The sequence below is a fragment of the Dreissena polymorpha genome, chromosome 1 (assembly GCF_020536995.1).
Source record: "Dreissena polymorpha isolate Duluth1 chromosome 1, UMN_Dpol_1.0, whole genome shotgun sequence".
Taxonomy (NCBI): domain Eukaryota; kingdom Metazoa; phylum Mollusca; class Bivalvia; order Myida; family Dreissenidae; genus Dreissena; species Dreissena polymorpha.
Window position 1 is genome coordinate 141,493,752 of NC_068355.1, and position 15,014 is coordinate 141,508,765.

At 34.1% G+C, this 15,014-nt stretch overlaps 1 protein-coding gene across 1 annotated transcript; it reads right to left on the bottom strand.

The window, feature by feature from the left end:
• Positions 1 to 6,819: 6,819 nt before the first annotated feature.
• LOC127853029 (uncharacterized) lies at positions 6,820 to 8,434 on the bottom strand. Its single transcript, XM_052387160.1, has 3 exons — positions 7,884 to 8,434; positions 7,487 to 7,680; positions 6,820 to 7,204 (listed from the first exon to the last, which is right to left on the bottom strand). Exons 1-3 carry the CDS (start codon positions 8,396 to 8,398, stop codon positions 6,939 to 6,941), a joined length of 975 nt encoding a protein of 324 aa, XP_052243120.1. The 5' UTR covers positions 8,399 to 8,434; the 3' UTR covers positions 6,820 to 6,938.
• Between the last annotated feature and the right edge of the window lie 6,580 nt (positions 8,435 to 15,014).

The following is a 15,014-nucleotide window of genomic DNA, read 5'->3' on the forward strand; positions in this document are numbered from 1 at the left end:
TCTTTTTTAGAAGGCGGTATGCATCATCTATCGCCTTCAGTCTCCTCAATCAAGGATTAAAGAAGCGAATGACTTTCCTCTGGATGAGCTTGATGAAGGAGCGCGGCACTCGGGACTCCATGATCTTGCGGTACCTGTTCTCCTCGACGATGCCTTCCGGGTTGGCGATAAGGCGCATCATGTTGGTCAGCAACATACGGTCCTGAAACGAAGCAGTTAACATAGTAAAACGTGTATATTATATTATATGAGCGACCGTGACTACCGAGTATAGTCTGATAGCAAATTGGTGAATGCTTCAACAAAATCGAAGGAGTCATATTATTGCGCGATGGCCAAAAAGGGAAGATTACACATCGGCGAAAACTATTTGTAATTGTTTTACGATAGTTTGTGACTTTGTATGCAATACATTTTCCGTATCATATTAATAACATATGAATTTACTTTGAGATTTGAACTTTATATTACAGGCTGTGACATACATGTGCTTACTTACTTACTTACTTACTTACTTACTTACTTACTTACTTACTTACTTACTTACTTACTTACTTACTTACTTACTTACTTACTTACTTACTTACTTACTTACTTACTTACTTACTTACTTACTAACCTACCTACTTACTTACTTATTTGGGCATGCGACTACACAAAATTACGTAATGGCAAGCAATGGGGTGTAAATAACCCATTTTCTTCACAAACGTATATACAATAATAATAATTCAATATATAATCTTTTCAATTATCTTTTTAAATACTAATCCAAAACCGAGTCTTAATAAAAACATCAGTAATTACTAAGGAATAAAATATATTGATTATGTACACATAAATCTTATAATTTCATAGACACCTAAAACGTGTGAACAATTTTAATTTCACGTATTAGAACATGACGTTTAAAACATTATTATTAGTTATGCGAAGTTATTACAGAGTTCAAGATATGTTATGACAAATGAAAATCGATTAAGATGTTTGGAAATATTTTCGCTTTATTTACAAATCAACATTTCATATATGTAATAAATACTTAAAACGTAGAGTCAGCAATGCTGTACTATCCACTATGAGTTAAATACTCGTTTTAATCATTTGAAACGTTTTTCAATGCAACGCATAAACACGTCAATATTCTTATTTTGAAGAGGCTATAAACGATATTTGTATCAACACTTTGGCTTTCGCAATCTTAAACAAAACAATAATTAAAACGAACTAGAATTGTTAAATAAACGCAATATACCAGTTTTATTGGTGAAATAAATAAAATACCGGCATATCAATTCGCGTTTGTTACCAAAATAACAATTGTGTTTTTGTGTCATAAAAGTTGAACCGATTAATTGGAATTACAAAACAGTGTACACGTATTTCGCACAATATTTAACGAATAGTCCACTGTACAGAAGAAGTTATTTACAATGATATAAAAATCATTGCTGTTTTGATATTATTTATTTGTTATTCATAAACGTTGTATCTGATTTTCACTAAAAAAAAGATCGCATGTTCATGTCCTTGATTTAATTTAATGTTCTTTTTTTATAAATACGCATGACAATCGCCCATCTAACAGCCATAAAACAAGCCCCAGCACGTACTAACAACTCGTAACATTGATTTCAAAACGTCAAACATTTTGAGTGTGAAATACAAATATTCAAACAAGGGTTTAGACCATAAAAGCCCTGCCCGAGGCTTGTCAACTACTTTATAGTGTAAATATTTTCCAATAGTTTTCGTTAGCAACTGTTTGCTGATAACTGCTCTATTTAAAACCCTACTTCAATTAATTTATATTTCAATTTTCTAATAATGCGAACACTTCAATATTAAAATGCTTATTATTCATATCTGTAAAGTCGTCAGTTATTTATTTGTTGTGTAGTTGTAACGCGTGTTCCGATTAACTCCGGTCTCCCCCACATGTCTCAAACTCTGGTACAATAAATAGCAGAATAAAATATACAGTGTGACGCGTATGTTTGAATTAATAAGTGATCATTCAATACAAACTATCCACCATCAAATGTTCATTGATATTCGCTCAATGACAGAGGTGAACAAGCTGTGGCACAACAAACTCATGTGAATCTTAACCCATTTATGCCTTGCGTCTAGAAAAAAGGCATTGGCAAACAGCGTAGACCCAGATGAGACGCCGCATGATGTGTAAAAAATATTCTAAATATATAAATACATATACTTGACATCTCTTATTTTGGAAATAAATTGATCCAGTTTAAAAGGATGGGAGAGTCCACTAGGCATACATGGGTTAATCCTTCATTTTCGTTTAAGTATATATCTTGTGTTTACGTTTAAAAAACATGACATCAACAAAAGAACGTTTGTATAATGATCACTATTAAACAAGATACAATTTTAAAAAATGTTATAATTATTCGGTTCAGTAGATGATAGCAGGTTATTAATAGCATAGCAATGACTTTAATAATGATTATGTTCAAGTTTCGAACGAAAACAGGATCTTGCAGAAATTTACAAGTTAAAAGCATTAATATTCAACACTTGGTAATAACAAAAGGTGTAACAATATACCCTTAACTAAACACGCATTTCACAAGTTTTGACCAACCCAACAGTTGTTTGTATACTATTTTCTGATTTTACAACGATATGTTTATTGATTTACTGTTACTGACAAATATATGTTGCTGCAGTGATTGTGCCTTTTTGTACAATCGACTGCAGGCCTTAAAGGGATCTTTTCACGTTTTGGCAAATTGACAAAATTGAAAAAAGTTGTTTCAGATTCGCAAATTTTCGTTTTAGTTATGATATTTGTGAGGAAACAGTATTACTGAACATTTACCATGGTCTAATATAGCCATTATATGCATCTTTTGACGATTTTAAAACCTACAAATTATAAAGCGTTGCAACGCGAAACGATTGAATAATTTAGAGATTTCTCTTGTTGTCGTTAAATTTTGTGACACTACGAAGATTGCTTTTATAAGGTTAAAAATACGTCACCTATGTATATTCGGCAGAATAGCCGAGAGGGTATTAGCGTTTTTACTTCAGAACCTCGGCAGGACTCCAGGGGTCACTTGTTCGAAACCTGCTCCAGGCAAAGTTTTTTTCCTTTTTTTAATTTTAATCTTATTTTTTACTGCAGCTTTTACGATCGAATGTTTACATTTATCAATAGAACACATTTAATGAATAACTTCAGAACATGCCAAAATCTGTGAAAAGGCCTCTTTAAATGCCATGGGTATTTATAAATCGACCTTAACCCATTTATGCCTAGTGGACTCTCCCATCCTTCTAAAATGGATCAATTTATTTCCAAAATTAGGGATGTCTAGTATATTTATTTCTATATTAAGAATATTTCTTAAAGAAATTCCTTTAAGCAAACAGCGTAGACACAGATGAGACGCCGCATCATGCGGCGTCTCATCTGGGTCTACGCTGTTTGCCAAGGCCTTTTTTCCAGACGCTAGGCATAAATGGGTTAATACCAACACGCAAAACTCAAGACAAAATATTGCGCACTATATACATATTATTATGGACACGATGGTAAAAATGTCATCACAAAGTAATTCCTTTCAATTGTTTTTTGACGGAAACACAAGTGTTATGTGTGATTTTCTCATATATGTGCTACGATATGTAAAATGATTTGCTATTGCTAGCAAGAGTGTTTTACAGCAGTAAGCAGAGTCATAGAAAAACAAATACAAAACAAAAACTTATCTTAATTTCTTAATATCTTTATTTTTCACATCCTCTTACTATGAACACGATGCATACCAGCTGAGTAAACCTTGATGCTGGAGACACATCGCAACGTGGTCTGCCAATTTGCAATTAAATTCTTTACACTTGATTCATCGTCACATTATTGTTAACAGTCAATTTATTCACCATACGAATTAATAGATCATTTTAATGACTGGTATATTTCCGAAAAGTGATATAGGAAACTTCCCCTACACTCGTTTATTTACAGTTGCTAAAATCTCCATTACTGGCTGTTGCTTCATGTAATCGCCGATGTTTCTTCTTTGTCTTGATCCGTTCATGCGTTGTCACGGGCAGGTAGTCCAGACTACATTTAACGGAGTCTGATGCGCCTGTGTTGATTCAATCAATAATATGTGTGTGTAGGGTTATAGTTTTTGTATTTTGTCTGTATTGTAAATGAAATTGGTATATTTTCAGAAATACAAGACTAGAAGAAGTAACACCTCTCGCGAGAATGATAGGAAACTGGTTGTGTTCACGATTAAGGAGCAATTCACAAACAACAACTTTGATATTGTTTACATGTTGTGCCATGTATTTTTTAATAATAATATATTTTAATAAACGCAATTTATCGGAAAGTACACAATATATTGATCATGAAAATAGTACGAGAAAACGCCGTTTCCAAATTATTCAATCGTTTCGCGTTACAACGCTTTATAATTTTAAGGTTTAAAAATCGTCAAAAGATACATTTAATGGCTATTTTAGACCATGGTAAATGTTCAGTAATACTGTTTCTTCACAAATATCATAACTAAAACGAAAATTTGCGAATCTGAAACAACTTTTTTCAATTTTGTCAATTTACCAAAATGTGAAAAGGTCCCTTTAAATCTCTCAAAAAAAGGCAAAGCTGTAGGGCCAGACTTCCTTTTAAATGAGTATTTTACTGAAAGTATAGACATCTTGTGTGCTCACCTGTGCGATTTATTTAATGCCAATTAGAGTCTGGTTTCTTTCCCGACAAATTGATAGAAGGAGTTATCGTTCCTGTACATAAGAAAGGCGATACAAAAAATGCACAGAATTACAGGGGAATAACACTAGTTAGTTGTTTTTCTAAACTTTTCACAACTACAACTACTACTACTTCTACTACTACTACTGTTAGCGCTCTCCATTGTAATAGTGCTACTGCTACTGTTACTGCTACGACATTTGATCCAGCTTCGCTGGTTCGAGTCAAATCTCTGCGCGGAGGTTGATACAATGCTGGTTCCAGTCAAATCTCTGCGTGTAGGTTGCCGTTGTGATTGACATAAACGAATGATAAACGTTAGGTATAAGCAGCAACTTTTAAAATCAAAATCTATTTTCTTCAAGACGACATTATTGATTTTTAGTGGTGAACATCAAATACGCCTCGGTAAAAGTTATTTAGTTTAATTGAAAGAAGAAGATGAGTGTTTTGAAAGGTTTATGTGTTGTTGTTTTTACAAATATTCATATGCTAGTCAAATGTCAAAAATACGAGGTTAATGCTTATCTGCAAATCATAATGTATATTTTGATTGACGAATGTTGAGTGTGTGATTCAGTATATCTTTAACTATTTGAAGTGTAATGTCTGTACAGTATTTCAAAACTAATTAGTCTTATCACGTTCTAATTCCGATTTTCTCGTCCACACAAGTTGCGCGTATTTTCTTTGTTGTAACTTAAAGCTAGTATGGACGATTTAAATGTGAACACTGAGTGTTCTTAATATGAATCCAATTCACGAATATAAGCGAGAAATAGTAAATTAAATATATTAACAATCAAATAGCAGTACCAAACATAAAGTCTTGTTTACTTCAGTGAAATTCCAAATGACCAAGTTTACAGCAGTGAGCAGGGTCATTTCGTAGTTATCGACTGCACGCCTGTGATGCGATGGAATTTGTTTACATCGAGCTTCATATAAAACTCCAAACCTAAAGATATCGTTGTCAACCACAAGACAGTCTATTGCGCCAGCTTTACATATTGTCGTTGTAAAGGCAAGTTATTTACGTACTTTCTACATATTATTATGGTTAACCACAAGTTTATAGTAAATTGCGTCCTTATACACATCATCATGGTAACTATGATAGCAAACATGAAACCGTTTGACAGTCAACTGCGTGTACATACCATATTAGAAATCTTAAAACAGTTGTTTGCGTCTTTAATACATATTATCGTGCGTCACTAGTGAAAATGGTAATTTTTCAGATGACTTGTGAATTCAAATCGATAATCAATCGGTTTAACAAATATCATCTATTTACTTTGAACTTTGGTTTGCTCTAAGCTCTATTAAAAATCAGTCAAACAAGCCTATCAATTTGAAGTATTATGAATTGCGCATACCAACTTCAAATACTCATCGCAAGGAATAGTTAATAAATCATGTTTAATTGCCGAACTGGAACAAAATATTGATGTGCTGTAGCGCAGTTTGATCGGCTCAAGATTGAAGTTTTCAGATGGGTAAAATATAACTATAACTTACTGAAAATGATAACTGACCAAAAAGAAAGCTTTTCAGATCAGCAATTATAAAAAAATAACCAATTTGCTCTAGTAACAAAATGAAGGGCATTTCGCAAGTTTCACTGGCTAATTTATGCGTGCCCATATGATATGTATCGTGTGCTCGCGTCATGACTATCGAGTTCGCACGAAACAACGTTTGCGTATGGGCACGTCATAGCTTTCAAGTGCGCACTTATTAACTACCGCGCACGCACGTAATATAGACGGGTAAATACAATATTTAGTATGGCCAGTTAATGCTTCCGTTCGATCGATTAACTTTTTCTTTAGTTTAGTTAGTGTCCATCCAATCTTACGAGTTCACATGTTGTTCATATATTTAAATTATGTGAAGGGAAGGGGGGGGGGGGGGGATCGATGACTATGGTCAAATACGTGTTTAGCTCAACAGTTGCCATTAAGTATTGTGAGTTTTGTAGATTGTATTCTTGTATCGTGTTTTAAATCATATCATTATTTTCAAAAATCAAAAGGAAGTTTATAAACTTTCTTTTATTTGACAGTTAAAATAATGATTTGTGTAATAGACTGATTCACATACATGCATTATAAAACTCAACCGCGTGTATATACAACACCGATGCTAAACATTCAGCACAAGTACAAGCATTGGATCACACATGACTTAAACTCTTCACCACGTTTATAGTAGACTCTACTTTTAGAAAATATCTGTAAATAACACCGATGCATATAAATATTATGGCTAGAAGTGTCCAGAACAGAAACGCGTGATTGAAGAAGTACCAGACCACCTTCCCGTCCCAGTGGTGCCAGGAGCTGTCGTGGTAATGCACAATATAGTCACGGTAGTGAGGCAGAATGTAGAACTCGGACTTTCGAGGGTAGTTCAAATACCGGCCCCAGAAAAACGTCGTTCCTGAAAACGTTGTACAGTTGTCAAAGGTAAATCTTTTAATCAGTAACAATTGGTAACTAAATTTACAATTGTTACACAAGGAGGTGACGATCAACTACTTCGAAGGTCTCTTATTCTGCAAATTTAGCTACGAAACTCAAGGATTATGATTGTGAATTGCAGCTGAATGTGAAAGTATTTTATCAACATTTTGTCGTTCGTTAGTGTTTCTTTAATAATAAATGCTAGCTTCAATTGCTTATTTTTAAGATATACATGATCGGTATGCAGGATAGTCAGTACCTATGGAGAACATGTTGGTGGCGTAAGGGAAGACGAACCACCGCTTGGCATGCGGAAGTGCCGTCATAACGCTCCACATAAATGGGTGACGCGGCGTGGCGGCGAAGAAATCGTTGGAGAAGCCAACGGGGTCGGTCATCCGAACGACGACGGTACTTCGATTCCGCTCGGCTCCCTCCCTGATTGCTTCCAGTCTTTATTAAAATTAAATTTATCGCTAGGTAAAAAGAAAGATAATGTCACGGATCTTACTGCGAAGTTCTTGTTCTTGATATTATGACTATCATTTACTGTCATTACCATTTGTGCGTTGTAGTCATACATTTAATTACAGATAATTTACCAAAATTCAATAAAATATAACTTAATTATATGGTAATAAAATAATAATATTTACCCTTGTATGCATTCCATGTCCATGTCTAAGTAGAAGCCTCCATAGTGATATATGAAGAGATACCGTGCCATGTCCACCCTCCATATCCATTTCTCATAGCTAAGATAGAGGTTCAATAGCTCCGGGTAGTCTTCGTTGATCAGTTTTAATACACGCTGTTCATCCCATAACGTGTACGCATAATCCGGGTTCTGCACTCGACATGATCGCTGCGTCTTCTGCAATCGCACCGGAAGTTCACTGCTGCCATCTTGAGGGTAGTACACCTGGTGAATATGGCGAGGAAAGCTGGCGATCTGAGATGACTCCGTAGCTGCGCCACGACAGCGGTCACATTCCGTTATGTATATATTGCTTTGAAATACAAACTCGTTAAGCAAGTAACTAAATATTGACAATAAGTAAGTCACAAAAATAATAACAAAAAATGCAAAGATAAGCTTCAAACAAGCGCACGCATTTAATTTCTTCCATTTCTCAACATATAACGAATAAACATTTCCTAAATGGCGCATTATTTGAATAGCTTTCGTACTGTTTCAACGAACTGTTCATTTAAATTAATTTTTGAAGACTTCGATGTGACTTTTTTTATATAGTTTGGCGCACGATTGAAATGCTGATCGTGTACTCATTGGATTTCAGAGAGTATATATATTGAACGTTCTGGTACATTGCTCATCAATTGAATGAATGCTTACTTTATAAAGTAGGCACTCCATCGCAAAGCAACTAATTCGTTTACAAGGAATAACAGCAACCACGGAGCGTATATTGATACGAGATGAATCAAGTATTTGACCATTACTGTAGTAAATTCAATCTTATGCAAAAATTAATCATCCGATTTTATTGGTTTATACGTTATCTCGCTGCTTATTCATTCCTCTTTAAAAAAATAAAACTTTAAGTATATTCTCGTTGATATTAATGGATTTATAGCGAGTTAAACACAAGAAATAAACATGTTATGTTTTACCACCGCGCATTAAACCGTGTCGTAACTGAGTCACGTGACCGGTAAACATCGAACTTTTATAATTAGCGAACATCGAATCGCCAAGTTTAGACATTTTGATGTACCCACTAACGTCTTTTTTAAATTAGAGTTTTATATCTCGGCCGATTTTGACAGATTATATGTCATTAGAAAGCCTACGTTACGTAGTTTTCAGATATATAAAAATACATGTATATATTAAGATTTTCTTCTGATTTGGGCAGCCCGGCGGATTATAACTTTCACTTTTGCAAATATCATACCGTTTTGGAGTTTAAGAATCTAGATTTACGGTTGACGTGTTCGTACTTTATACCGATTTGTAGCGTTTATATTTGGAGTTCAGTTTAAAAAATTACATCTTGCTTTGGAGGATAGAATTCTGTATACGATCTAAAAAAGGTTTAACAAGTGAAAGTAAGTAAGGTTACATGAGGGTTACATGTTATAGCATGTTCCTTTGTTCCGACAACTCTTCGTGGAGATTGTTTGTTTATATTCATATTTTTACGTAGCTCATAGTGCTGCACTGCCGCCCCATAAATTTGCCGCCCTATGCGACCGCCTAGTTCGCCTAGTGGTTAAACTGGGCCTGGCGAAAATGAATGCATGTTAAGTTGCCTTATTAGTTATTATTTAAAATAACAGAGGGATTAGACACCACTTTCCATTTATGAACCACATGAGTTTAAATGGTGAATATACCAAAAATAATTATTTAACAGAGACGGGTTAAAACGGCACATACAACACATGAACCAAACACTAATATGGGTACCGACTGTGAAAATCTTCAAGAACTTATATTGGCTGCAACGGCATAAAGGAGTCAATCAACAGAATTTGTCAGCCAAGCGCACTTTTCATTTACCACACTAATGGCCAACGGGTTGAACGAAATTTGCGTTTAAATTTCAACTGGACCGCCATATGAAATGAGCATCATGCATGATTAACAGATGCAAGGGAACGCATTGACACGATTCCTTATGTCATTTAAATAGTGGTATTTGTCGTGTGTTAGCAGTTTATTCATTGTTTATTTTACTAAAATTGTCAGATTTGAATTATATATACAATAAGTAATCTTAGGGTTAGCAAATTGGTAAGCTATCATTTGTTTAGTCAATTACTTAAATGTATTTTTCCCCCCAAGTCTTACTAGCACGTATATTGCCGATCTCAAAATACGTCATTAAAATGAGTATATTTTATTATAAAATCTGTGTTATTTCAACCACATTAATAAAGCGTGATATAGGTTATGATAGTTTATCAAAGGTAGTGTTTTTAACCGTTTTATGGAAATGTCCATTATCTCATAATATCTGTGATTAACCTTGATATTTTATTAACCTTTTCATGCTATTGAGTTTACTCGTGTGAATACGTTGTTAAGTAGAAACATTTTAGCAAGTTTCTTTTCCTCGTTTTCACATTTAAGAGGAATACAATGCATGCATACATTGATCACATCTACAGAAATCACATCATGCACTACATTTGCACACGGGTGGTTTGCGTGTGGCTATGATATAAGCAAGTAAAAACATCATTTTGAATGTAAAATAATCAGATGTTAACAAAAATTAAAATACATTGTACCGTCAAATGCATCGCATTCGCATACCAGTATGCGAGTAAATATTGAAATCAATGTTTATGTCACCTTTGAGCTAATTACTTAAAACTGAAATAAACGTCGTATGTTTTATACAGGGTCAACCGCAAAAAAATCCATATGTTTAATTTTGATCTCAAATGAGTAAACGCTCTTCAAGACATTGATATCAATCTTAAATCCATTCACGATTGTTTGTTCGTGTAATAGGTTTAGGATTGTTTTACGTGAAGTTAGTAGTCAAGTAAATAGTAAATAGTAGTACTTAGTAAATGTATTATACGTGTAGTTATTTGCTTTGATTTACTTTCGAATGCTATTTTTTTCCTTAATAAAGCTTTTATAAAAACATTAATTTGTTCAGCTTGAATAAGGAATAATGAACTGCTCATTGTTCTTTATTCCAATAGCAATAAGGGTAAGGAAAATAGGAAAATGGAACCACCGTACCCTCCTTGGTCTCGTGTACCTAATGGTATATATTGAGTATGGGTGCGGAAAGCGTCTTATACACTTTATTTTTCTACCTATCTTGCTTGTTTAACATCAGCAAAAGCTGTTCTTGACATTAGTGTTTGGTAAGGAGCCTGTTGTTTATAGAGAATAACAGTAAGTTTTTTGCATTGCGTCATTTTAGTTATTATTGTTATCTATGGTTCGCATACGGCAAAAAATGTTTGCATTGTAAATATGATACATAATTAAAACATTATGTATGTAATCGATGGTATATAATTATACCTGTGTATATTATTAACCGTAACAATGCACCAATTTATTTATGAACAGAATAGAACACAACACATATTTTATTCAATTACATGTAAGTATAATTCAGGTCATCGTGTTTTTGAATTCATAATAGGAAATACATGCGAGAAAATAAAAAATAGTAAACAATTAATAATCAAAGAGCAGATAAATAACAGCCTATGAACAAAATAATGGATCTGATAATCTACTTGTGTGGGAAAATGGTGTACGTGCTTGCATGTGTGTATTATCGTGTGTATGCTATGTAGGATCGACTATACGTGTTTTCTATGTTTTGAATTAATATCATTTAAATGCAGATACCTTTTCTTTCTGTGTGTTCTTAAACTCGTAAAGAGGTTGAAAAATGAACACTAATTCCCCATATTCAATTATCTCGGATATTGTCCAAATCTTGCGCTGGCTTGTCAAAATACAGTTTTGTTGACTTGTCAAACCGTCATATTATCTTGTCCAAATGTGGTGTTGACTTGAACAAGATTTGGACAAGATATAACGACTTTTTGTCATAATAGGACTGTGTTTTGACAAGTCAACATCAAGTTTATAATGTCCTCCGCGCCTGAGGCTGCATTATGTGAGGTCCCGAAGTGTTTCCCAGCACTCCTACCTCATTTACATAAGAGACTCACGAACCTTTGGACGAAAAGTTAAAATCCAGCTGCAATTTCAAGTTATTAAGGTTTAACTGAAAGATATTATTGTGTGGTATTCAGCTGTGGGGGAAGTAGCAGTACCCAAAAGAAACCCCGCTAGAATTTGCGTCTGAACCCTGGTCGCCTATGTGAGAAGCGCATGAACCACTGTCCTCAATCCGCAAACACGTCCACGTTATTAGTTTGAAAACGTCGGTTATATATTTGTTGTTGTCAAATTCATCTTTTATGCAGATTATGGCGTTAACGACATTGACAATCCTACGCATAGATCCAGCGGTGGTTTTCTATATAAAAGCCTTTTGGGTATCGATGTATCATAAAATCGAATAATCGCGTTATGTGCATAGAACGCATTTTATAACAACATTTCAATAAGGATATTGCAAGTTAAACTTGTTAGTCGAAGGTTTGTTGAATAAATGAATGTTGAATTTTAAAATCGTATTACAAGTGCTTCGTTCCTTTACGCAGTTCCAGAGCTCTACAAATGAACTATCTTAGACATACATGTAGTAAGTATTATTAAACAGATTAAGAAGTATTGACGAAGTATTTAACGTGTACAACTTTACTGTCGTTGATTTCAGACCTTAAAATGAAAGGAAAATTCGACATTAATTTATAATATTCTTTTACACAACCGCGTCTCTATAAAATCTCTAAAACGAGCTCCGTTGCAACAGTTTTGATGTTGAAGTTTTAAACTGAACACAAGTGTGTGTTTTTTGGAAAACATATTACACGAACCAATATTATATGGAAGCAATATGAACTTGTTTTAACTGGTATGAACACGCGTGTTGCGCATGCTCGGCGTAAGTCACATGTTATTTAATTTGCAAACATGTACACACAGCTCCTTCACTAGATAACCTTATGTGAGTGTTTCTGGCAATAAACGCCACAAATTCAATTAACTCGCATTATACAGAATAGTTTTATCCTCTTCAACAAGTACCTATTAATACACAGTAGTTTCTATATGTTCCTATGTGTATGGCCCCCCTTTTCAAACAAGTTTTATATTTTCATTCCAACGAGTGTTTCACTATTAACTAATGAAAATTGACCATGAAGAGCATATTAATAGAAACAAGAAATATCTTTAAAAAAAGATATACAGCGTTGATTGTGGTAGGAGTTGGTGAAAGGTAAAGAGATCAATGAATGAGATCAGAGATAGCGAATGTCTTTTTCTGTGCAGTTCTTAGCTGCATCACACGCAGTACGGGATGTTACGCGGAGTTTTCGCGGCTTATTTAACATTATTACATATTGCTGGTCATAAACCTATAGATACAAAACAGAAAACCAAAAGAAGAATGGAAGTGAAATTAAAACATATGAGTCAGCCGGCCACACGCGAAGTATCCGTACATATTTTAAATATTTATACGCGCGTTCTTCGAACAAACCTGTTTTAGTGGTTTGTCGGGCATTGCTATTTGATTCGATTATTAACAGTATCGAGAATCATCGCGCTCATGCTTAATACATTAGTCAATATGGTGGAATAATTCGTGTTAAATTAATCAAAATAATATATATCATGGTATTGTTGAAAACACATTAAGAATCTATTATTGACATACCATAATTATATCGCTGAATATCTTCATTTAACATATTTCTGGTCTAAAGAAAATTCCAGTTCACTTAGTTCACGCGATAGCGTCTATATTATATAACGATTGTTTTACTGGCCGCGAACTGACACTGATACCTTGCGGGTTGGAGTGCGATGCATTAAAGTGAGGCCACGCTTCCACTGCTGGAACGACGGCTTGTTTAAACTTGATACTTTTACATGTTAAATGTTTAATTTCGAAAACAATTTAAAATGGTTTGGCCAAAACGAATATCAGGATAGGGAAAAACGATACTTTTATGAACTTAAATATACTAGTACACAGACAGGAATATGAAAGAAATTACTAAATATGAGAACATAGCCTTTAAGTACAAACGCTCTAGCGCTGGCAATCCTCTGAAAATAATAGGTGCACGCACAAACTGTATTGCTGTCGAGTGTTTAGTGTAAAACTGTTCTATCTATCAAGCCTTTTCATTAGAGATAAAAAAAATCATGCTAAACACGCAGTAAAACAGTGTTACAAAGACGCGTTCATGTTTCCAATGTTCTGGTGGTATTCTCAAATCAGCCAACGGACTAAATGAAGTGTATTCATTCGTGTCTAGCCGCGGGAAATTTTATTTGAATTTTATTGGACACTTACAAAGGTCAGGTAAGGTAAAAAGCTGGCTTATACAGCTATGCCGAAAAATCATTAATATACAAGTACTTGACATGAATGTTCGTCATGCGGTTTATGTTGTCTTTCTTACAAACAACAATGTCATTTTCTCTTATCAAAACATTCACTATCATGATCAGAACTTTGCAAGTAATTTTATGTTTAAAAACGAAATTCCGGTTAGCAAAATTAAATGCCCCTTTAATAAATATTAATCCTGATTTTACGCACGCGTTTAAAAATCAACCCCCGCGCAGAGATTTGACTGGAACCACCATATCTGGATCAAATACCTGCCGTTATCACCAACCACGTTATTATAGCCGAGCCACGTGGTACAATATTTTTCTCGTTGTTTTTTTTACTGTTCTTTTTCTTAATTTAAAAGTTGTTTTTTATTTTGAACCTAAATTTTTCAAAATATGAAAGAAAATGATACAACTTTCCATAATATAAAACTTAAACAATAAAAATAAAATCCTTCCGGATCTGGAAGTATTCTTTTGTGAGAAGGGGTAATCACATAGGGGGTAATCATGTGATAGGCATTATGGCGACGTCCATGCCGAGAAAGTTATTTTTCGCCGTTTTATACCCTTTATTACTGTTGTAGATTTTTTGTAAATGACGCACGCTTTCCAGCCATATCAGTAAACATGTGAGAAGCCTTTATTTTGTATTTAAATTCGCTTTATATATTGACTTTACTCCCTGCATTTTTTCTTAGCGGAGCCCTAATTAGGTCATTCCGCTTAGAAATTTCGCAGCGAATTAAGTCGAGATATAGAGCGAATATTACTATGAAATAAACGTCAGTAACTT